General features: G+C 35.9%; 1 protein-coding gene and 1 long non-coding RNA gene across 16 annotated transcripts in view; one reads left to right on the top strand and one right to left on the bottom strand.

Annotated features, from left to right (window-relative positions):
- The window catches only part of DOP1A (DOP1 leucine zipper like protein A), a 76264-nt gene that overhangs the window by 50053 nt on the left and 1587 nt on the right, over positions 1-24624 (top strand). For 6 of the 15 annotated variants that reach the window (XM_036414823.2, XM_036414814.2, XM_036414816.2 and 3 more), the window contains 15 exons: positions 1638-1772; positions 5239-5294; positions 6395-6499; positions 11638-11704; positions 11865-12009; positions 12179-12258; positions 13075-13184; positions 13420-13569; positions 13716-13777; positions 15109-15261; positions 16281-16417; positions 17454-17509; positions 19591-19755; positions 22450-22579; positions 23641-23700. In XM_036414823.2, coding sequence (XP_036270716.1) covers positions 1638-1772; positions 5239-5294; positions 6395-6499; positions 11638-11704; positions 11865-12009; positions 12179-12258; positions 13075-13184; positions 13420-13569; positions 13716-13777; positions 15109-15261; positions 16281-16417; positions 17454-17509; positions 19591-19755; positions 22450-22579; positions 23641-23700 — 1611 coding nt within the window. Of the gene's footprint in view, positions 1-1637; positions 1773-5238; positions 5295-6394; positions 6500-11637; positions 11705-11864; positions 12010-12178; positions 12259-13074; positions 13185-13419; positions 13570-13715; positions 13778-15108; positions 15262-16280; positions 16418-17453; positions 17510-19590; positions 19756-22449; positions 22580-23640; positions 23701-24624 lie in introns of those variants that run through there. The other 9 variants (XM_036414830.2, XM_036414818.2, XM_036414821.2 and 6 more) reach the window with 6 other exon arrangements.
- Positions 10480-21240, bottom strand: LOC118705759. Its single transcript, XR_004983799.2, has 3 exons — positions 21230-21240; positions 11175-11411; positions 10480-10713 (listed from the first exon to the last, which is right to left on the bottom strand). It is a non-coding gene; the product is annotated as an uncharacterized LOC118705759 (long non-coding RNA).

The raw sequence follows: 24624 nt of genomic DNA, 5'->3' as shown, positions 1-24624 counted from the left end.
GGGTGTGAAGGAATTAAGCAGTACAAATTGGTAGCTATAGAATAGTCACAGGGATATAAAGTACTTCATAGGGAATATAATCAATAATATTGTAATAACCTTGTGGTATGCAAACAAAAGGGGTAAATATCAGAAATAGCATGCAAACTTGGAAAGATGAACATGGAAAAAAGAAAATAAGAAAATTAGGGAAGTGAGCACTGGCTGGTGTGGCTCAGTTGGTTGGAGTGTTGTCCTGTACACTAATGGTCAGGACACAACCCAGGTGGCAGGTTTGGTCCCAGTTGAGGCACATGTGGGAGGCACCCGATTGATGATTTCTCTCTCACATCATTGTTTCTCTTTCTCTCTCCTCTCTCTCCCTCCCTCTCTTTTTCTCTTCTCCTCTCCGCCGCCCTCGCCCCCCGCCCCTCCGCTTTCTAAAAAAATCAGTAAAATACACAGAAGAAAATTAAGGAATTGATACTGGAGGTTTAATATCTTTTGCAGAAAGATAGAACAGAAAACAAATGAGAGAATAATATCAAAGAAATAGTACAAGAACATTCCTCTGACAGTCTGTGAAAAAGATCTCCACAAAGATCAGCATGTAATACCAGGACACTGGATTTAAAGAGGAGATCTGAAAATACGCTCAAGAGAAAATACTGGAATAATGATAAGACTTGTCAATAGCAACACTGGAAATTGTGATGGAAAATTAGTTTCAAACTATAATTCCATACCTAGCCAAAATGTCACTTAAGATGTTTTTGAACCATACAATGTCTCAAAAAAAAAATTGCCATAAATTTACACTTTCTCAACTACAAGAAAATGCATCTCCACTAGAGGAGGAATTAACCAAAAAGAAAGAAGTTTTAGGATCCAATCAATAGGGAATTTCCAGGCTGATGGTCACAGGAGAGTATCAAGATGATACTGTGTAGCAAGCCTAGAGGGCAGGAACCCAGGATAGAACAGTAAGACATTGAGCAGATTTATCACGGGGTGGGGGTGGAGGGGGAAGGAGACACTAAATGGAGGAAAGGGAGAAAATTAACTACCTAGTATGTTTGAATATATAATTAAAGAGATTTATTGTTACTGGAGCATTGGGGAAGAATTTGTGATAGAAATAGAGAAAACCAAATTTTAAAAAAGCAGTATCTTAATTGTACAAAAAACAAAAAGTTTAATTAGAAGATAAATGCAATGATAGTGCAATATACAGCACAACCATAAGTAGGCATGTAAAATTAATGATATAACTATGTTGGGAGAACAGGAAGAAAAGAGAAAGCTACCTCAATCATTGTATCCTAAAATTAGAAGTCAGTAAGTAATATCTAAAATTGGGGCGAGTTAGGGAGTGAAATAGGAAAATATAATATCATTGTGTATTATTCAGAAATAATAGAAAAGAGCTAAGAGTTGACCATGGTTGCTTTGGGTCATGAGAAAGGATAGGGCACTGCAATTTTTAAAAAAATTCAGGCTTATTGTCCTATATGATTTTTAAAAAATAATGTACATGTGTTACTGATAAAAATATAAAATTTACCAGATACATAATCAATGGACTTGAAAAATCCTTTGAAAGTCCTCTTAGAAGACTTATGTATACTCATATATAAATACAATAATGTGTTATCCAGGTTATTCCTGCAGCCAGTGAAGAACAGCTTTTACTGGTAGAACTGGTTCGCTCAATCAGTGTCATGAGGACAGAAACCGTTATACAGACTGTGAAAGAAGTTTTAAAGCAGCCCCCAGCCATAGCAAAAGACAAGGTAAGAAGAGCTCTTCTCAGCTTTTGTTTACAGTTCTCTTTGAAAAATGATGCTGGTAGGTAAGGTTTCTGTTGTACAGTAATGTCCTTTTTGCCGAGATGAGTGCAGGTAGCCCCTGCACTGCTGTAATAAAAACAGTTATCAATAACTTCAGTGACTTACTATTGTGATCATTCGGTGGCTAGTGAAAAGCAGTTTACTGCTCAGATGTCTATATGTACGTCTAAGGCAGTCAACAGCTACGTGACCTAAGTCTTAGGGGCAGGGCAGGGAAGGCTGGTAGGGTTCTGGTCCTTTAACAGTACACTGAACATAGGGGTGCATATATTTTTTCGAATTAATGTTTTGGGTTTCTTTGAATATATACCAGAAGTGGAATCACTAGGTCATAAGGCAGTTCCATTTTTAATTTTTTGAGGGTCCTCCACACTGTTTCTACAATGGCTGCATCAATCAGCATTTCACCAACAGTGCACGAGGGTTCCCTTTTCTCCACATTGTCGCTAACACTTGCCATTTGTGGATTTATTGGTGATAGCCATTCTGACAGGCATGAGGTGATATCTCTTGTGGTTTTAAATAGCATTTCTCTGGTGATTAATGACATTGAGCATCTTTTCATATGTCTATTGTCCATCTGCGTGTCCTCTTTGAGAGAGTGTATTCAGGTTTTTTGCCCATTTTTAAATTGGATTATTTGCATTTTTTTTATTATAAGAATTCTTTATAAATTTTGGATATTAACTCTTTATCATATGTGTCATTGGTGAATATGTTCTCCATTCAGTGGGTTGTCTTTTTTTTCCTCCTTCCCTCCCTCCCTTCCTTTCAATACTTTCCTTTGCTGTGCAGGCTTTTGTTGTTTTCTTGCCCAAGAAGACTTGCTAAAAGAAATGTCCAAGATTTTACTCCCTATGTTTTCTATGGTTTCCAGTCTTACATTTAAGTTTTTAATCTATCCAATATTTTGAGTTTATACTTGTATATATGGTGAAATGAGATAGTCTACTTTCATTTTTTTCCATGTATCTGTCCAATTTTTCCAACACCATGTAATGAGTAGATTGTCTTTCCCCTAGCATATATTCTTGCTTCCTTTGTGAAATATTGTACTCATTGACCACGCAGGCATGGGTTTTTTTCTCAGCTCTCTATTCTGATCCATTAATATATGTCTGTTTTTATGGTGTTTTTTTAAAAATATATTTTATTGATTTTTTTTTTTTTTTTTTTTTTACTGAGAGGAAGGGAGAGGGATAGAGTTAGAAACATCGATGAGAGAGAAACATCGATCAGCTGCCTCCTGCATACTTCCCACTGGGGATGCGCCCACAACCAAGGTACATGCCCTTGACTGGAATCGAACCCGGGACTCCCCAGTCCACAGGCCAACGCTCTATCCACTGAGTCAAACTGGTCAGGGCTATATGTCTGTTTTTATACCAATATCATGCTGCTTTGATTACTATGGTCTTATAGTATAGTTTGATATTAGGTAACATGCTTCCTTCAACTTTATTCTTTTTTCTCAAGATGGCTGTGGCTATTCAGGTCTGTTGTGGTTCCATATAAATTTATGGAATATTTTTTTCTAGTTCTGTGAAGTATGCCATTCATATTTTTATAGGGATTATGTTGAATCTATAGATTGCTTGGGAAGTATGGACATTTTTACAATAGTCTTGCTATCCATGACCACAGTATATGCTTCCATTTACTTGTATCTTTTTCATTTTCTTTCTTCAGTGTCTTATAATTTTCTAAGTACAGGTCTTTTACATCCTAGGTTAAATTTATCCCTATATATTTTTTATGCAATTATATATAGGATTGTTTTCTTTCTCTTTCTGATAGTTCATTATTGATATATAAAAATGCAACTGATTTCTGGATATTTATTTTGTATTCTACTACTTTACTGAATTTATCAGTTCAAATAGGTTTTTTGTGTGTTTTTTTGTGGTTTTTTTTTTTGTGTGTGTGTGTGTAACCTTTAATATTCTCTACATAAAGTATCATGTCATCTGCAAATAATGACAATTTTTCTTCTTCCTTTCAATTGGATCACCTTTTATTTCTTTTTCTTGTCTGATTGTTGTGGCTAGAACTTTCAGCACTAGGTTGAATAAGAGTGATGAAAGTGGGCATCCCTGTCTTGTTGCTCAAAATGAATTTCTTAATTCTGTAAATTTACCTGTTTTGCTATAACTTTAGTTCTAGTCAGTGTCATTTTTTGATCGTGTACAAGACTGTACCTTCAAAGAGCTACAGAAAATGAATAATACAATCTGCATTCATAGTTTTAATTGGGAAGACATGAAATTCTACAAGTAGTAAAATTATGGCCTCTTTACTTTTCCTGCTTTTAATTCTAGCAATTTTAAGAGGTCATTTTTTCTTAGAAATTGTTTATTAACTGCAAACATTAGACTTCAGGCCATTCAAAAGAGACCTAATCACATCCATGAAAGAATTATTACACAGATCTGAAAATCTTGAAATTTTTTCCTTGATTTGCCAATAGAGAAAATGTGCTTGCATATGTAAATAGCCAGTGTTCTTACCTTTTTAGTACTTTACTTACTATTCTGAAATCACCTCTGGGGCATTTGTGATAAGATTTTAAATTTGCCTGTGAACACTCAGTTCAGCAAAATATTTTATGCATCTACTTGTACCAAATACTGGACTAAGTGTGCAGGATATGAAAACAAGAACAGATTTCACACTCATTCTCTCTCTCTCTCTCTCTCTCTCTCTCTCTCTCTCTCTCTCTCTCTCTCTCTCTCGACCTACTACCCCTCTGTTCTTACTCTTCTAAGTTCTGAGTAGATGAGATACTTCATTTTTTTATGTGTGTGACAAAAGGGTAAAACTTCAAGAGAATATTTTCTACTAAAAAGGGAACAAATTGGATGTCAGTGGTCAACAGTTTCATTTTCTTACCTAGTATTAATTTCTAAGTACAGGTGTTTCTTTTTATTATATATTTCACTCAGGCACTATTTTTAGATAAGTCTACATTTTAGATATTAGGCATTATTCCCAATTTTGGCTAACTATATTAACAGAAATGTGTGATAAAATAGATTAAAAGCACATTTTATAAAAAATCTCAACTTAATTCTGATAGCACAAACTAAGCATAAACTAATGAAAATAAAACTAGTTTTGGTACTTACAGAGTAAATCGATCATTTAAAAGTAATAGCTAGAGTGGTAGGGTAAGAATTCAGAAGCTTTTTACTCTTTCCATCCATTTTCAACTTTTTATATAGCTCGAGTTTTTTCCCATACTAAATGAAAGAGAGCTGCATGGTTTTGTTTTGTTTTTATGACAAATTTGTGTTTGATTTTGTTTGTTTTTTTAATTAAAAATTGGCAGTAAAATTCAGAGTAGTTGCAACAATGAAAAAGCAAAGGCAGCATTTTTCTTCACTGTAAAATTGATTTCTTTTGTTTATAGAAACATCTTTCTTTGGAAGTCTGCATGCTTCAGTTTTTCTATGCTTATATTCAAAGGTAAGATAACTGATGTGGATCTCTCCTTACTCTATTAGCAATGTATAAAAGTTAGGAAACTTAGGAGAAAAGCACCTGAATTCTTTCAAGAAGTTGCTATTGCTTTCCCCTAAAACTAAAAGAACAAGTGATAGAAATAGAAACGTTGTTTCTGGATATATTAATACAAGTCATTGGATCCCAAACATACAAAACCTGAAGACCTACGTGTATTTAAGATACACTGAGTATTAAGACACTGAATTGTAAGAAAACGATTTAAATATAAATAAAAAAGCCTACTATTGAAACCATGCCTACTGCCACTAAATTTATTATTATTTTTATATAGGTAAATATGTGGTGGTCTAATATGATTTTTTAAATGTTAGTAATAATATGAAAATATATTTTGTTATGGCATTCCAATTTTCCGTATAGTTAATCCCTGAATAGAAAGTTGATTGACTTCAATTTTGATATAATTCTTACTAGAGAACTTGAATCCTTATTCTCTGTTATAGGGTAATTTGGTTTTATCACCAAGCATGAAATCGTTTTGTGGTTTGTGACGGACATTATTATAAAGTTAGTTTGTATGGTGTATTAAAACTGGTTGTGACTGCCTAAAATCTAAACTTAGACACATAGAAGTGTTAGGGTTAAGATCAGACACAAGATAATTTCTCTATAGGTGAGAGATTGTTGTTTTGGTTGGGTTAACAGGTCTCCCAAAGATGAGACAGACTCATGGATGAAGAAAAAGAATAGTAAAAGAAGTGGAGAGAACAGGATAGGAAGTCGGTGACTATGATGTTAGTAATTAAAATGAGATTTCAGTTGTATTTCAGTTTTGAGAGTCCATGTGTTAAAAACAGGGTCTCTACAGCAAAATTTCTAGACTAATAAATCATACTGTGTATTAAATGTATTTGATAACAGAATAAAAGAGAAAGCTTTTAGGGATTTTTGTTTTCTCATAGTATATAAAAATTTAGGGAATGTTTCAGAGAAACTAGGAGGAGATTTTGTTAAAGATTGTTGGTAAAATTATAAAGAAAGTTAAAGATTACTGTGGATTTCTATATATGTATATATAAAAATATATATTTATCTTGCAGAATTCCAGTATCCAATTTAGTGGATAGCTGGGCATCACTTTTGATCCTACTGAAAGACTCTATACAACTGAGTCTTCCAGCCCCAGGGCAGTTCCTTATACTTGGGTAAGCAATTTTACTTAAAAATATTATTTTGAATAAATGAATGTCCACTATCTTAATTGCTATCTATCAGATGTTTTGGGTAACCATGTGATCTCTACCATCTCAGAATTCTCAAGGTATAAAACTAGACGTATAACATGAGGCCTGTAAACAATGGAGTGGGCAGGGATGGAGAAATCATGTTTATACATATACAGAATGTAAATGTGCTAGTGTAAAGCTTACAACACTAGTTATTTCGTGAGGAGAGACTATGGATTAGAAGAGGGAGGTGACATGAACCAGAAGGTCACAATTGGATTCCCGGTCGGGGCACATGTCCGGGATTTGGACTCAATCCCCAGTACAAGTGTGCAGAGGTAACCAATCAGTGATTCTCATCATTGATGTTTCTGTCTCTCTTTCCATCTCCCCTCCTTTCTCTGAAATCAATAAAAATATATTTAAAAAATAAAAAGGGGAAAGAGGTGAATAGGATAGCTGAAGTGGACTGCATAGAGGAAGGTCATTTGAGTCCAAGACTCTGAGCATAAACAGATTTGGAAAAGTCATTTTCCTGATTTATGTTACTAGTTTGTATGATTATTTGATAAATTCCAGTCCCCCTTGCTTAACTTCAAGCACCATGATTTCATGGACATTGTTATTTTGCTTACTATTATTCTTGGTTCACAATAAATACTTGCTCTGTGAATGGAAATGGTAGGAACAGAAAGCCTTCTTTCTGGAGGTTGTAGGAGATAAGCGGAAGGTATATTGGGCAAGGTACCTTGTCTGGTTTGGTTATAGAGTAGGGCACAAGCAGTGGAATGGGGGATAAATGAGAAGGGATATGGGAGCTAGATAGAGAAGCACTTTGCATTTTACATTAAGAAATTTGGTCTTGGGAAGGGGTGGACTGATTGTAGGTGTTGAAGAGAGACATAACTGACAAGTTAGTAGGAGGATAAATCAAAATGGAAAGAGGATGGATTAGGAATTATGTTTCAAGTGAGAGTTAGGGAGTATGAACTAATAATGGGAGTAAAAGAACAGGACAAAGAAGAAGGAAGAGGTCAGCAAAGGAGATAGAAAGGCAAATAACAGAAAGTGAGAAGAAAACCAGATATATTCAGTGTTTTAAAACAAAAAAGAGGTCATAAGTAATACCAGAAAGATTAAGGAAGATGAGGATAAATAAGAGGCTATAATTATTGATGATTTTGAAAGGGTTGGTGATTTAGGGGAAAGGAGTTAGGCAAGATAGTAAGCACAGATGTGAACAGCAAAGGGTGAGAATGAGAAAGTAAGTGTGGGTTATTCTTTGAAGGTGTTTAATCATGAAAATAAATTATGAGGTAGCAAGAGGAAATGTGATTCAAAGGTCATATTACTGGTAAGGAAGACCTGAGGACCTTGACTTGTTACTAGCAAAGATTCTGAAGTTGTACAAATCCCAGCTCCTTTACTTATTAGCTGTGTGCCCTTGGGCAGGTCATTTAACCTCTCCATCTGTAAAATGGGGATGATAATGTGCCTGTTATAGAGTTGTTATGAGGACTAAATAAGTTAAATATTTGTTAAAATCTTAAATAGTTCCTGGCCTATTTTAGTAAGATGGTCTTCAGTAAGTGTAATGTAAGTGGAGAGTGACAGCAGATTCTAGAGAGAATCTTCTTGATAGCACCAGATTCCAGAGACAGCAGGGAAGGAATGGGAAGCATTGAATGGCACCAAGTCTAAAAGTGAGAAAGAAGGGTGTATTTTCTCTAAAAGACATTGCCACTCAAAGGTTGACCCTTCAACTAACAGCATTGCAATCATCTGGGATCTTGTTAGAAATGTGGAATCATAGGCTCTACCCCAGACCATCCCCAATCAGAATCTTCATTTTAACATGATTCCCTCGTGATTTAATACACACTAAAGTTTGAAAAGGACTGTTTAAGACATAAGGGGGAAAATAAAGGGAATAGAGTAAACTTTTCCCAACCTTTTTACTTTACCTCAGTCTAATGGTGTCATTACTAGTCAATGACAGCCAATATGTTATCACACTGAATGGACAAATTCAACCAATAGCAACGATCTATTGTCTGACTTACCTTCTACACTTATTGTCCTTAAGAGAACTAGCAATTCTGGTTTGGCAGCCAATGATGTAGAAAATTTTGAAGTGGAGAAGAAGGAAGTTGAGGGCTCTTCAGTAAAATGACCTCATGTTTCCTAGTGATTGTGGGATTGCAGCCTTCCAACAGGAAGCAGAGAGAAGGTAGAGCTACCGAGCTGAGAGCTTGAAGAGAGTGAATTGGCCTGGAGTAGCTGAGTAACGTTGACGGCCCAGCCACAGTGAGCTAGAAATCCTGCTTGAGTGTTTCAGGGATCAGGATGATCCCTGGTTCCTCATGCTATTTTCTAAATAAAAAACTGAAGGGTTTTGGAGATTGAAGGTGTAATAAAAAGAGCAGTAGACTTGATGTCTGCAATTCCTGGAACAGAAGTTACGATTACCCATGTGTAAGATTTTATTTTATTTTTATTTTTTATTTTTTTTAAATATATTTATTGATTTTTTCACAGAGAGGAAGAGAGAGGGATAGAGAGTTAGAAACATCAATGAGAGAGAACCATCGATCAGCTGCTTCTTGCACACCCCCTACTGGGGATGTGCCTGCAACCAAGGTATATGCCCTTGACCAGAATCGAACCCAGGACCTTTCAGTCCACAAGCCGACACTCTGTCCACTAAGCCAAACCGGTTTCAGCAAGATTTTATTTTTTTTAATATATTTTTACCGATTTCAGAGAGGAAGGGAGAGGGGAAAGAGAGATAGAAACATCAGTGATGAGAGAGAATCATTGATAGGCTGCCTCCTGCACACTCCCTACTGGAAATCCAGCCCGCAACCTGGGCATGTGCCCTTGATCTGAATCGAACCTGGGACCGTTCAGTCCACAGGCCAATGCTCTCTCCACGGAGCCAAACCAGCAAGGGTCTCATGTGCATTTTAGTAATGAGAGATGTAACTTCTAGAAATCAAACATTCTAATGAAGATTTCTGGTTCTTATATTTTAAGCTCTACAGTACTTCCAACTCTATTTTCTGTTACTTGGGTACATCAATAAACCTCTCCAAGGCTATTTTCCTATCAAGCAGTAATATCTGCCCGACCCGCCTCTGAACTATTTTAAGGCTCAAAGAGGGAATATATGTACAGTTGTTTGAATCCACCAAATACCTGCTGGCTAATTTCATTAAAATTTAAGGCAATCTATTATGAGTTGTAGCTTCTCCCTTACAAAATTTAGTGTTCCCTCAACTACTTTTCTCATTCCTCAGATAAGGAAGGATCCTATCTGTTTCTCAGTATGTGTGTACATTGAGCATTTACACAAAAAATTGGACATGTTTGGTTATACTAGAAATTTATTTCCCTTTTTAAATGTCTGATTGTTCATATATTTTTTTCCCCAACCATTCCATTGATTCTCTAAAAAGTTCTAATTATAAAATAGAAATCAACATGAAGATTACTCTTCAATATAACTTTATATGAGTTTGAAAATAATTTTGCATATTATTTATCTTTTTTAAAAATATTTTATTGATTTTTCTTACAGAGAGGAAGGGAGAGAGATAGAGAGCTAGAAACATTGATGAGAGAGAAACATCAACTGGCTGCCTCTTGCACAACCCCTACCAGGGATGTGCCCGCAACCAATGTACATGCCCTTGACCGGAATCCAATCTGGGACCTTTCAGTCTGCAGACCGCTGAGCCAAACCGGTTTTGGCTGCATATTATTTATTTTAACAAGATCAAGGCAAAATAAATATTGAATGGAATAGCTTAGCAAACAATGGAAATGAAAACATTTTAATTTAATCTATTATATATATAATATTACATATTATATATACACATGCAGGGTAAGAACCATCTCTATGTCACAATTTAAAATTGGTGGGTTTGGGTGTGTTTTGTCGTGTGTGTTTTTTAACTTTTTGGTTGATGCATAAAACACATACAGAAAATCTTACAAATAATTAAGTACACAACTCCACAAATTATTATAACGTAAATACACAAGTGTATTATAGCGAGTATAAATTAAGAAATAAAACACCATATGTCCCGTAAGGTCCCCTCCCAATTACTACGCTTTCCCTTCTCCCCAAGATAACCACTATTCTGACTTCTAAGACCACAGATAAATTTTGCTTGGTTTTTGAACTACCGTGTTTCCCTGAAAATAAGACATCCTCCAAAAATAAGACCTACTTACAGGCTTCCTTCTGAGTAAAATATAAGGCATGCCCCGAAAATAAGCCCCCCCCACCCCCCCAGGCTAAACATGAGAGATTTGGTCCACCGATTCTGAAAGAAATGGAGTCACAAGAAATTCACTAGGAAATTCTGGAATTGGATTGTTATGATGATGTTCCAGAAGATGATGACATGATTGTCATTGAATAAATGAGTAAATTCTTGATACTGTAGGATTCACAGTTTGTCTGGTTTGTGTTGACAACTACCGTACCGTATACAGGTAATAAATTTCCTTTATTTTCATTTAACAATAAATGTGTACCGTATTCTTCTTCATGGAAAAATAAGACATCCCTGAAAATAAGACATAGTGCATCTTTGGGAGCAAAAATTAATATAACACACTGTCTTATTTTCAGGGAAACAGGGTATAACTATAACTTCTATTTTGTGTCTGCTTCCTTCACACATTGTTAAGATTCATCCATGTAATTTCATGTAGTTATTTGTTCATGTTTATTGCTGTTTAGTATTTCATTGCATGTATTATGCCATGGTGTATCTCTGTTGCTGGACATTTTTATTCTTTCCAGTTTTGGGCTTTTTTCAAATAATGTTGTTATGCAAACATCCTTGGACATATCTTTTCATAGCATATGATACTATATATATTCATTAAACATACAATATATATAATCATGAAAAGAAAGAAATTATGAGGTAGCAAGAAGAAATATGATTCAAAGGATATATAGGATACAACATATATATTCATTAAACACACACAATAGAAATTGAGGCCACAGAGTCACTTGATCACTGTGAGAAATTAGATTGCATCATTTTATTCAATATTTCTGGTCTTTTGTTTTGTTTTGGCTCCTTTAGGGTTCTGAATGAGTTTATTATGAAAAACCCTAGTTTGGAAAATAAAAAAGACCAAAGAGACCTTCAGGTAAGGCATTCTGAATTGAGGACTGTTGCACAAACTGTTTCTCAGTGTTCTCAACACTGAAATGGGAAGGTCAAATAACCTTCTATGAAGTTGTCTATGAAGTTTCATGTGCCTGTATGTAAGTACATATATTTATAGTGGTTTTTCCTTGTTTCTTTAGGATGTGACTCATAAAATAGTGGATGCAATTGGTGCAATTGCTGGTTCTTCTTTGGAACAGACAACATGGCTACGCCGGAATCTTGAAGTTAAGCCTTCTCCCAAAATAACGGTGGACGGAACCACTCTGGAATCTGATGTTGAAGGTATCGATATCAAACATTTAGGCTTATAAGTGTAGGTGTATATTCACTAAGAAAGCATTGCAGCTATTACTAGAAATAGCATAAAATCATCCCTTTTTCCTCATATTTAGCAGGCAGCTTTCTTAGTGGGAAAGATCTAACTTTACCTGCACCTTCTTCTCTTATTTAGATATGTTATCACCTGCACTGGAAACCTCAAACATAGCTCCTTCTGTATATAGTGTTCACGCACTGACATTGCTTTCTGAGGTAAATATTAAGTTTGTTAAAATGAACTTTCAAGTAAAAAGTTTCACAAATATTAGCAAGTAATTCTTAAAGTTTTTAATTTGAAAAATCATTTTGTACTTATAGAAATCACTGTATAGAATAAAGTTTGAATTTGTATTCAGGTTATTTAGTTTTTTAAATATTCGTGATAAGAACCTTAGATTTTGCTCACCTTCCCAAATACTATTTTTTAAAAGTGTATTTTTGTATCATAGTATTGTAGGGAGGGGTAGAGATTATAATGATGCTTGCCACTATAAAGTATTTTACAGTGTACCAAACATTTTTATATGCATCCTCTGACATGCTCTTTTTTATATCCTGATATATAGCCTTGCAGGTCATTTTTGTTGACTCTTTTAGATTGGATACTGAGCCTCACAAAGATTAGAACAATATGATTAAAATCAAATAGCTATTAATTGACAGAGTTGGGACTTGAGTATCTGAGTTCATTTGGTTTTTTTTACCCCAAGCCCCCTTTAACCAGGTCAGGAAAAGAGTTTCTAGTCTTAAATTTACTATTTACTCACATTAAAAGGACTTTGACCTCTCTTTTTATATACTTCCCTATCTCAGTTAAAGATAGTAAAATTTGCCCATATTTATATATCCTGTAGTAATAATGAACAAAAAAAAAGCAAATAGTATGAAACTGTTCATATAAAAATGGCTTAGGAAGATCTTATTTTAGATTTTTCTAATTTTAAGGCATTTTAGGCTTTTTCTTAAAGATGAAAATCACCTCTGAATGCTCTTAGATTATACTCCACTTTTTATTTTTTATTTTTTTAGGTTTTGGCTCATCTTTTGGATATGGTTTTCTATAGTGATGAAAAAGAACGAGTTATTCCTTTACTTGTAAATATTATGCATTATGTTGTGCCCTACCTCCGAAATCACAGGTATTATTATTATTTAAGTAGATTTCTTAATTTGTAGCTCATTCCATTACTGCCATTATTTGAATTACCACAAAATGACATTATTTTTACCTTGAATTACAATGATTAAAACATTTATCTTATGGTACTCTCTGTTTCCTATCATTGTTTCAGGTAACTGTGAACATTAATTAATAACTTACTATGATGATTAAAATGATAACATATAGATTAAGGTAGTTTTCCTTCCTCCTAGTGCACATAATGCCCCTAGCTATCGAGCCTGTGTCCAGCTGCTCAGCAGTCTTAGTGGGTATCAGTACACCCGGAGAGCCTGGAAAAGAGAAGCCTTTGACCTCTTTATGGATCCCAGTTTCTTTCAGATGGATGCCTCCTGTGTTAATCAGTAAGTCATTGTCTAGCTTTTATTCAACATGATAATGCATCTCATAAAGTCTGTTGAAATTAATTACTATCCTGCAAAAGAGAAAACATTTTAATAATGATAACAACAAAATCTTAATTATATATCTTAATCCTTGTCTTTTTCAGTTGGAGAGCAATTCTGGACAATTTGATGACACATGATAAGACAACATTTAGAGATTTGATGAGTGAGTATTATGGGATGACAACCTAAGCAATGTATTTCCTATACATAGTATATAAACTATTCTTATTTATTTTGCTCTTTTTAGACACTACTGATTATACTTAGCTCTTTGTCAAGTTATACTTAGTACCCTCTAGGAATATAATATTAAAACTCAAAGGGGACAGCATAGTGATAACTAATAAGTAAAATTGTTTGACCATGTGTCTGTAAATTGTTTCCTTAGACCAGGCATCTTCAAACTTTTTAAAGTGGGGGCCAGATCACGGTCCCTCAGAGAACTGGAGGGCCGGACTATATGAACTACTAATTCCTACTGTAACACCTCGGCTGCGCTCACTGCCCAAAAAACCTGGCGGGCCAGATCAGACTCCTCTGCGGGCTGCATGTGGCCCGCGGGCCGTAGTTTGAAGACGCCTGCTTAGACCATAGCGTAGAACCTCGCACATAGTAAGCACTCAATAAGTAATTGTTGAAGAAATGAAACAGTGATATTTCATCTGAAGAAAAGGGATCTTTAAAAATGTTTTTAAGTTTGGAAGTTACTAAGCTAATGACCTTAATAGCAGCGAAGTTGGGTGAGTCTGTATGATTCTGCATAAGCTCTTAAACACAAACTACAGTCCCCCCTCCAGAAAATAAAGCAGCAGCATATTCTCGCTTCTCTGTTCTTCACTGCGTTGTTTTAAGGTTCAGATCTATCCATTCAACAAATATTTATTAAAAGACAAAAATGGGGCAGGCATTATGCTAACCTTAGTCACATAAATAAGATTATTTTCGGAATAAGTAAGAAGTTGTAAAGGAAATAGAGCAATGCAATAGATTTTATATAACAGAGCTCATATTTGAGGTGAAACTAAAGAAGCCTCGAGATGTCCTAGGGGCAGAGTATTTCAGGCACAGAAACAAAAATTATAAAGGCCTTGGGTGGGAATGAGCTTGGTGAGTTCAAGGAAAAACAAGCAAGACAGTGTGATTGCAGAAGAGTTAGCAGGGGAAGGTGACAAGACATAGCGAAGGAGAGGAGAGCAAGGTAGACCAGGCCAGAAATTAGGGAGATGGCATAAAATATTAAAGGGTTTATAAAATGGCATTGTTAGTAATCTTACTGTCAGAAACTTCTAGTTCTAAAGTTTCTGTCTCTACATCACAGCTCCTACACAAATCTGGCTTGTGTATGTTGGATCTGTTTGCCAATCCCTCTGCCCCAGAGAGAAGCCCAAGTTCTCTACCCTAGGTTCCTTTCACTCTTAATCTAACCATTTTTAAAAACAAATAATGATCTGGCTGACTATATCACAACCTCTCTCACATGTTTTCTGTTTTCAGCTCGTGTGGCTGTGGCTCAAAGTAGTTCACTTAATCTCTTTGCAAACCGGGATGTGGAGCTAGAGCAGAGAGCTATGCTTCTCAAAAGATTAGCATTTGCTATTTTTAGCAGTGAAATTGACCAGTACCAGAAATATCTTCCAGATATACAAGGTAAATAGTGGAAACTATTTTATTTACCTTCCAAACTGGAGGGCTTCTTGCTTCTTAGAAAATACTTTCCCTAAGTTGTAATATGGGGTGAAATATACCATCTATAGGTAGATGAAAAATGTTGTAGAATTAGAAATTTATTCTATTGAAACAATAAAAAATATTACTAGTATGTAAAAGCAGTCAAACAATGAGTTTGTAGAATGCTTGTAAAGTAGATCCTTTTGTTATTTGACTCACATCTCCTAGGGATTCATATTTGAGGATGAGGTATAAGATTATTTTGCTGTGGGCAGTATTATTAGCATTTTTAAATTGTGCATAAGGGGTCATATACCTTTAAGCAGAAGACCAAAATACAGGCAGAACCAGGAAATTTTGAAATTTTGACTGGAAGTAGCATTTCAAGGTCTGTAGTCTAGGGTCAGGGTATGGAGTGAATAAGGTTTTAATAAACCTTCATGAAGGATGTCAGTGCACTTAACGCACCGGGGGATGAACTTGCCCTGGGACAAATTGTTTGCTGCTCTGTCAGTGTGCTTGTGCCGCCACCAGCCACCAGCCACAGCAGCCGGCCTGGGGACATCTCCTCAGTGAAATTATTTCTCTCTCTCAGATGAGTAACTCCTTTCTGACCCCTTGTAGCTGAAGTCACATATACAGCACCCACACTGTTTGTGCTGTTGTTCCAAAGTCGACTAGATCAGGGCTACTCAAAGTGGACCCGTACAGACATTTACAGTAAGCATTTTTTAACATTTTAACAAGTTCACAGAATATGTTGATTCTAATAAGAAAATGGCATTTGTATCTTTATATCTTTTTCTTTATGATTTTTCTAATAATTCATTTTTATTATAGTTTACAAAAGTATCAACCTACAGCATATTAGAAATTTTGTAGAGTTGGTCCTTCACCACAGAGAGTTTGAGCAAAACTAGACTAGATTATATAGAAAAGTTTTATATTAAAATGATTCTAGTTATTTAGGTATTGACCATTTGCTGCATTTCTTTCAGAGAGATTAGTGGAGAGTCTTCGTTTGCCCCAAGTGCCAACTCTTCACTCTCAAGTGTTCCTCTTCTTCAGAGTGTTGCTTTTAAGAATGTCTCCACAACATCTTACCTCACTCTGGCCTACCATGATTACAGAACTTGTGAGTTCATTTTTGTTTAGTCAATTTATAATAAATTATAGAGCACTGCAGGTAGTGTCAACATGTTTACTATATAAGAACTAATTTTGAAAGAGACTTGAACTCTAGTTAAGCCTTTTTCTGACAATTTTAACATTTTAAAATAGTAAAACAAGTCAGATTACCTCTCCATACGGCTTAAACTTCCTAATATAAAGCATTAATATTAGCTACTTGTAAATTAGTTACTTTGTCTGATTTGGTTTAATTTAATCTCTTTACACCAAATGTTTAACTTTGTCCCAGCTGCCAGGCCTGGTTCCCACCTGTGGCAGCACCTTTTGAGTGGTGAGAGGGGGCGTAGCTGTATTTAAATGGACTCACATAAGGCACATACTCACTCTAAAATGCAGTTCTTGCTCTAGTTAAGCTGCCTTCAGAGAGAGACTTTTTTTTCTGAATGATTTTGAAAACTCCCAAACAGTGAACCTTCCCCCTACACTAATCCATTCCTCTCCCCAAACCATACCCTGTCACCCTCTTCTGAGTGATTTGGGGAGTTGGGGAAAGGAAGATTATTAAAGAAAGGGAAAGGAATGCACAACTCTGACAACCCAGCATTTACAATTTCCCCACAAAGAAATTGGTTTTATTTTTCCTTTTTTAGTAACTGTAACTCTGTTCCATATTCATCCAAACCAAAAACATACCTTCATCTCAACTCTGCCAAATGATTATTAGCAAGGCTCTGTGGTAAATATCCTGAAGTTGTTTCCTAAAATTTGTGGGGTTTTATTTATTGTCAAAAGTATTACACATGTCCCCCTTTCTCTCCCAATTGACCCTCTCAACCCCATCCCCTCCTCATGCCTTCACCACACTATTATCTGTGTCTACGGGTTATGCATATATGCATACAAGTTCTTTAATTAATCTCTTCCTGCCCCCCCTAAAATTTATTTTTATATTAATGAAAATGTAGCCTAAAGATAACTTGAAAGAAGAATTAAATATCCAGTTTGAAAAAAACATTTAACATTTATTCCACGGTCTTCAGGTACAGGTATTTTTACTGATGGAGCAGGAACTCACTGCTGATGAAGATATTTCACGGTAATATGTAATTCATATCAATATATTCTTGACAATATTTAGTATCCAAAAATCATCCAGAATGTTACTTTAAACTAGAAGAATACAGATACTGTTTTTATCCAAGTACTTAATATACAGGGTTGGGCAGAAGTAAGTTTACAGTTGCTCATATGGAAAGTTGTCCATACTAATAAAAGAGAAAGATGCAAATTGACCGTACCTTTGTGAGGACTACCAGCCAATCAGGAGTGTGTATGCAAATTAACCCAACAAATATGGTGGGCTAATTTGCATACACAGGTGCTGAGCTGCTAGAGGCAGGATGCTTGCATCACGCAGGTGTTTCACACCACCCTAGCCGCTCCGGGCCTCTGGGCAGCATGGGAAGGTGGAAAGGCGGCTCCAGCTGGAGTGAGGGCAGTGCTGGCAGCCAGGGGAAGGAAGGCCCATTCTTGCATGAATTTTCATGCATTGAGCTTTTAGTATAATAATAAATAATAATACAAGAATATTGCACTCAAAATTGTAAACCTACTTTCACCACACCCTGTGCTTAGTCTGTTACTATCTACTTGATTACATTTGGATACATGTTCACTTGTTCGTAAAACACTTTGGACTGGATTAAACTATCAGTATTCATGGCCTTTGGCCTAAAGACACAAATTTTGTTTAAAGCTATATAATAGTGTTTCAGCTATATGAACCATTTTGGGTTTGGTAGGTCAGATCTTGGCCATAGCACATGCAGCAAAATGTATTATGGGAGGTAACCTTTCACTAAAATATTCATATGTTCAGATCTTCCAGATGATATCACTTCAATTTATTATAATTTCACTAGAGACCTGGTGCACAAAATTCATGCATTGGGGGCAGGGTCCTTCAGCCTGGCTTGCACCCTGTCCAATCTGGTACCCCTCAGGGTATGTTTGACTGCCTCTTGTAATCTGGGACCACTGGCTCCTAATCCCCAGGCCTGATCGCCCCTAACCACCTCTGCCTGCCTGCCTGATTGCCCCTAACTGCTCCCCTCCTGGCCTGATTACCCCTAACTGCTAACCCTCCTGTCCTGACCTTCCTTAACCACCTCTTCCTTGTCCCACACCCAGGATCTGGGCTTCCCTCCCTCTGGCCAGCTGCAGGAACCCAGGACCTGGGTTGGCTTTGCCCAGGCCAGCTGCTTTGGGGTGCAGCCACAGGCACTGGTGCCCGGGCCTGGCTGGTCCCCATTCCTCTCTTGCAAGCTCATTTGTGCCTGGCTAGTTCCCATACCTCTCTCCCAAGTGTTGAGTGTCTGAGCTGTTATAGCATGAAGGCATGAGGGCATATAGACCATTTGGATATTAGCTCTTTATTATATAGGGTTCTTCTTAGTAGACGCAGTTAATTGTATGACTAAATATAATTTATTTTTATTTATGTAGGATTTTTGTACAAAATAAGTTTATAAATTTAAAATTTCCTTTAAAACCATTGTCTTTTTTTTAGTGTGTGTGTGTGTGTGTGTGTGTGTGTGTGTGTGTAATTGATTTTTTTTTACAGAGAGGAAGGGAGAGGGATAGAGCCAGAAACCTCAATCAGCTGCCTCCTGCACACCTCCTCCTGGGGATGTGCCCACAACCAAGGTACATGCCCTTGACTGGAATAGAACCCAGGACCTTTCAGTCCGCAGGCTGACTCTATTCACTGAGCCAAACCGATCAGGGCTAAGACCATTATGTCTTGAGTATATTTTATTCTTTTATTCAAGTGCTTGACTTATAAGAGTTCCCCGAACTAATAACTGTGTTTGTTTTTATAGAAAGTCCCCAATCCCTTGCAGAACAAAACTGAGTTGTAGAGAGGTCTCTTGGTTTTAAAACTTTTGGGTTTAACATAGTAATTCTGTACTATTTTTATATTAATAAAATTTAAAGAACAAAGAGTAATGTTTTGATTGAGACCAGCTAAATTATAGTCATAACTTTGCTTATTAAGTACAGGTACTTACGTTTTCAAATGATAATAAAAAATACTAGCTGGCACTTGGAGGTGTTCCAGGAATTACCCGTTAGTAAACAGGTCCAGCTACTGACAGCACTGTCTCCTGCTCACAGGACCTCAGGCCCCTCTGTGGCTGGTCTGGAGACAACCTACACAGGTGGCAATGGCTTTTCTACTTCGTATAACAGCCAGCGGTGGTTAAACCTCTATCTCTCTGCTTGCAAATTTTTGGATTTGGCCCTGGCATTGCCCTCTGAAAATCTTCCTCAGTTTCAGATGTAAGTAAAAGCAAGGATGTTTTAAATGGATATTCCGAAAATGCATTTGCTTTGGTCACTGATATCTAAGACTAATTGAAAAGTTTTTGTATAAGTTGAAATATTTTTAATGAATATTAAAAATTATAAAATATTTTTATAATTCTTTTGAGGAATGAGAGAACAGACTTATTGGAAGTAAATTATTTCTATGGATATATTAAAATTAACAGACCAGTCAGCCAACAAATTGAATGCTCCCTGGATGTGAAACAGTGGGGAACGTGACTCATCAGCTTCAAGTCCAGTGAAAGAGACCTAAACACATGATGATTTGATAGCAAATGTGATCCAAGATGCTGTGAGGCCACACCACAGTGACTGCTCCTGCCTTTGAGGGTCAGGCAAGCCAAGAGGTGGTGAAGAGCGAGGGTTGATGCTTGTGTGAAGACTTAGAAAGGAGTGGACTTGGTGTGTGGAAAATATTGAAAGATTAGTATTGCTGGAGCAGAACTTTGAAACAAAAGGCCGGAATTATGAATTATATAGCCTTGTAAACTATTATTAGAGAATTTGCACTTTACCCTAAGGACAGTGGGAAGCCTCTGAAGCATACTAAGGAATGAAGTGCTGTTATCAGGTCAGGCTTGCATTTTAGAAATTTTACTGTGGCTGTAGTTTGAAGAAAGGACTGGACATGGGCAAGACTTGAATGGAGGCTGTTTTATTCCAGATGAGAGTGAACAGCACTAGAGATGGCAGAGGGGAATAGGGAGAAAACTGATGTAAGTTTTTACAAGGCCTTATTCGTAAGCATTCAATATTTATGGTTTCTCACATTTAAATTTTTAATAGGCAAACTATATAAGATAGTTTCATCAAAATAGAACTAAGATAATTTGAGAATTTACCCACATGATCAAATATGTTTTTATAAATTGTTCTTCTGGAATAGAATATTAAAATAAAGATATCAGAATCTTTCTATATTTGAACATTCTTAAATCTCCCAAACCTACTTCACAAGTTCACTTTTTATTAAATGTGTTGGTAAGAACTATAAACTACTTGTAATTTTTTTTTTTTGCATTTGAAAACCATATACATCTATTTCTTGATGAATTTCAGCGGTTGGGTATTTATTAAACTGATGTTATTCCCAAAGAAATTCATAAAAGGACAATAAGTACTGTAGGAAAATGGCCAAAATTAATTAAGATGCTTATCTTCATAAAGATAGAAACTACCCTCTTTAGGGCTTTAGGAAGAACATTAAGTAGTATGCTTATGGTACTGACTTTTTAGCTTCCATGATGAGAACCAAAATGAGTCTATCCTCTAGTCAAGATACAATTACTAGAAAGGGATGAAAAATCTCTAGTAGTAACTACAGTTTTTTAAAAAAAGTACTAGGTATTTTTTTAAAAATTTATATAAAAGCAGTAGAAGTAACATGGGGATTTAATCTTAAGATTGATAACTTTCTAAGCATGACATGTATTTCAGACATTCAAAATATTTGATAATTTACATACGAAATTAAGTCTGTATGGCTAAAAGATACCATGTTTAAAAGGCAGCAAGGAGTTGGGAAGAGAGATTTGTAGTGTATATTATAAAAGTCCAACTCGCTTTATTGTAAAAGTCAATAACCCAATAGAAAAATGGGTCAATGGGAGATTAGTAGTTCATAGAAAAGGAATGGTTTCTCAACATCAGACATACTCATAAGAGAAATTCCAATGAAAGTTATAAACAAACATCAGAATGGTCTTATCATTAACAATAGAAACATTCTTATTCTTGTTGGAAGTATACACTGAAATACTGTCCAGTTGTTCTCCAAAGAGATTTACAAAAATTCAAAATCCACATTCTCAATAAACAAGTAATTCTACTACACTCAAGAATTTAGCCGACCACTGCACTCTCAGGTGTGCACTAAATCTACGTCATGTAAGGTGTTCATTATGATACTTTTTGTAAAAGCAAGAAATTGGACAAATCTAGAGACTGTTAAATTAGTACCTTCTACTGGGTACTGTTAAAAAGGATGGAGTTTTATGATAACATTTCCAAGATAAATAACTCAATCAAAATAAGCAATCCTGTTTTGTTTTAAAGAGGAGGGCTATAAGAATATGTGCTCTTTTCTACATAAACTCCAGAGAGATGCACAAGACTGGCAATACTGACGGGTCCTACAGTGGGAGGCAGACTCTCTCTCTTTGGTATGCCCTTTTCTATTGTTTGACTTTTTTCCCACATTCAGGTTATTTTACTTATTAAAGACTAAAATAAAAAATACAAAGGGAGGTATTAAAAAGTCCTACTTAAATTATTTGCCCTTTGCCCCATTACTCTGTAATTAGGGAACATTTGGCCAAGTGTATGGTGGAAATCTTGCCTATTAATGAGGATGGAATATTTGTTAAGGACTTCCTTTGTGCTCATGAAAAAAAATAGTGATGAGTACAGCACTTTACAAGCTTACACATACATTTACTAGTTTTAATTCTATGAGATAGTTAACAGTATCTGTATTTACTGATAAAGGGTCAGGTTAAGAAACATGCCCAAGGTGATGGCTACAAGGGCACAGCTGCATTTGAATCTGTGAAAGTTATGGTGATTTGATCTTTCTACTCTATGTGACGTCTTAGATGGCACATGTCTGTTCCTAATATTGATGGGTATCATTCTTCTACACATTAGGTACCGATGGGCCTTTATTCCAGAAGTCTCAGATGATTCCGGTTTGGAAGTCAGAAGGCAAGGCATACATCAACGCGAGTTTAAGCCTTATGTAGTACGACTGGCAAAACTTCTTCGAAAAAGGGCAAAGGTATTACACTTCTTTTAAATTTTAGTTTAAGATAGAATTTATAAAACATACTGTGTTATGAACTTTACCATATATTTTTCATTACATATCAGATTAATTAGAAACCTTGACCCAAGAAAATAGTAAAGTTGACCCTTGAACAATGTAAGGGTTGGGGTACCAACACTCCCCTGCACAGCTGAAAATCCATGTATGCCTTTTGACACCCCAAATCTGAACTACTAATTGCCTACTGTTGACCTTACCAATAATGTAAGTGGTCGATTAACACATATTTTATATGTTACATGAATTACGTATTGTATTCTTGCAATAAAATAAAATAGCTAAAAGGAAATGTTAAGAAAAATCTTAAAAATTACAGCATTTACTGAAAAACAAACAAAAAACCTGTAGAGAAGTGTACACATATAGTACAAACCTGTAGTTGTTCAAGGGTCAGTTGTAATGAATTTAGCATGCTTACCAGTGAGCCTTTGTTACAAATCTTTTACTTTGCCTTCAAAAATTTAAAAAGTAAATTGTACAATTTGGAGATTTTGAGTTCTAGTCTTCTGTGCTTTGAGTGCTCAGAAATTTTCCAGTCTTCTGGGGTCCCTTAGTCAGTAGCTCCTAAACTACTTTCTACAAACTACAGAAAATGGAATGGAGGCAAATGATTAAAAAGGAGGTTGTACTTGAAGGATTTAAAATCAAGTTATTTCTTTAGGGACCAAGTAAAAGGACAGAGCCAAAGATGAAAGTTGAATCCAGAGTTTAGGGTAGGACTTAATTACTTCCACTTTGATATCACAGGTTTGAAAATAATATTAATAGCAAATCCAGAAGCAAGGTGACTATATGACCCCTAAGCACAGGTACTCTGTCATCCTTGCATGTCTTTATTGAGCATTTTCTTAAGATTCCTCCCTTATCCAAGGGATAAATATGACAGTCTTATCCCACAGATAAGAAAACAGTTTTGATTGGAAAGCATTCCCAAACACTTTAAACAAGGCCTTCATGGCCAAGCATACTTTTCCTGGAACAAAGGCTATGAGTTCTCCTCTTTCCTTCCACAGGACAAGGAGGAGGACTTTAAGACAGTGATTTTGGAGGGATTGGAGATGACCAAGCATCAGGTGAGGGTGGCTTTTTGATGCTTGTAATATGGCAGCAAAAGTTGCCACATCTGTACCAAATATTGAGACACAAACCCAGATCTGAATTTCATCCATTACAACAGTTAAAAAGGAAGGAAGCCTTTATTTAAAAATAGATTGGCAAAGTGAAAGGGGAAACCGTTTGTATGGAAACGTGTTTAACTCTTTAATTTTACTTATTATTGAGGAAGGTAATTTTGATTAAGAAGCGCAAACACTAAAGTTCTTCTTGGTCTAGCGCTTAGGTAAGCCCCTCTCTTAAAGGCACACTGGACAGGAACATAAAAGGTTAACCTTAGCTCTTACACCGGGAAATATTTATGTGCAGGGATCAAATATAGTATTCATTTTACTTTAGGACAGTGTTTAATACACTCTAATTACTATGGAATTGTAGTTTGATTTAGGGAACTAAAGGTCGTATGGTCAGCCAACTAATGGTAGTCAATGCTGAGAAAATCAGTCCTGGGACTGTCATTAAAGCAAGTGTTATAGTCAAGAGAAAGGGAGATGGTTTTTTAAAAGCGTATTTTTATTGATTTCAGAGAGGGAGGGAGAGAGAATCATTGATAGGCTGCCTCCTATACACCCCACACTGGGGACCGAGCGCACAACCCAGGCATGTGCTCAACCACTGACCCACACCATCTAGGCAGGAAGATGGCTTTTTATACCTACAATTGAGACTGGAGGCTAAATCACTGCTAACATATTAACTAAGAGCTGGGATTTTTCTGGCCATGAAAAACTGGAAGACCTTTTGTTTAAGTAGTCTTCTCTTAAAAGAGTTAAAACTTAAATCTTTTTTCCTTTCTCAGGACTTTATTTTTAAATTAGCAAACAATTCTGTGAACACACACAAGAAAATGAGCTGGATTTTGCATCTCCTTTCTCCACTAGGAA

Source organism: Pipistrellus kuhlii, unplaced genomic scaffold (genome assembly GCF_014108245.1).
Source record: "Pipistrellus kuhlii isolate mPipKuh1 unplaced genomic scaffold, mPipKuh1.p scaffold_m20_p_5, whole genome shotgun sequence".
In the NCBI taxonomy this organism is placed as follows: domain Eukaryota; kingdom Metazoa; phylum Chordata; class Mammalia; order Chiroptera; family Vespertilionidae; genus Pipistrellus; species Pipistrellus kuhlii.
This window is presented reverse-complemented; position numbering and strand designations above follow the sequence as displayed.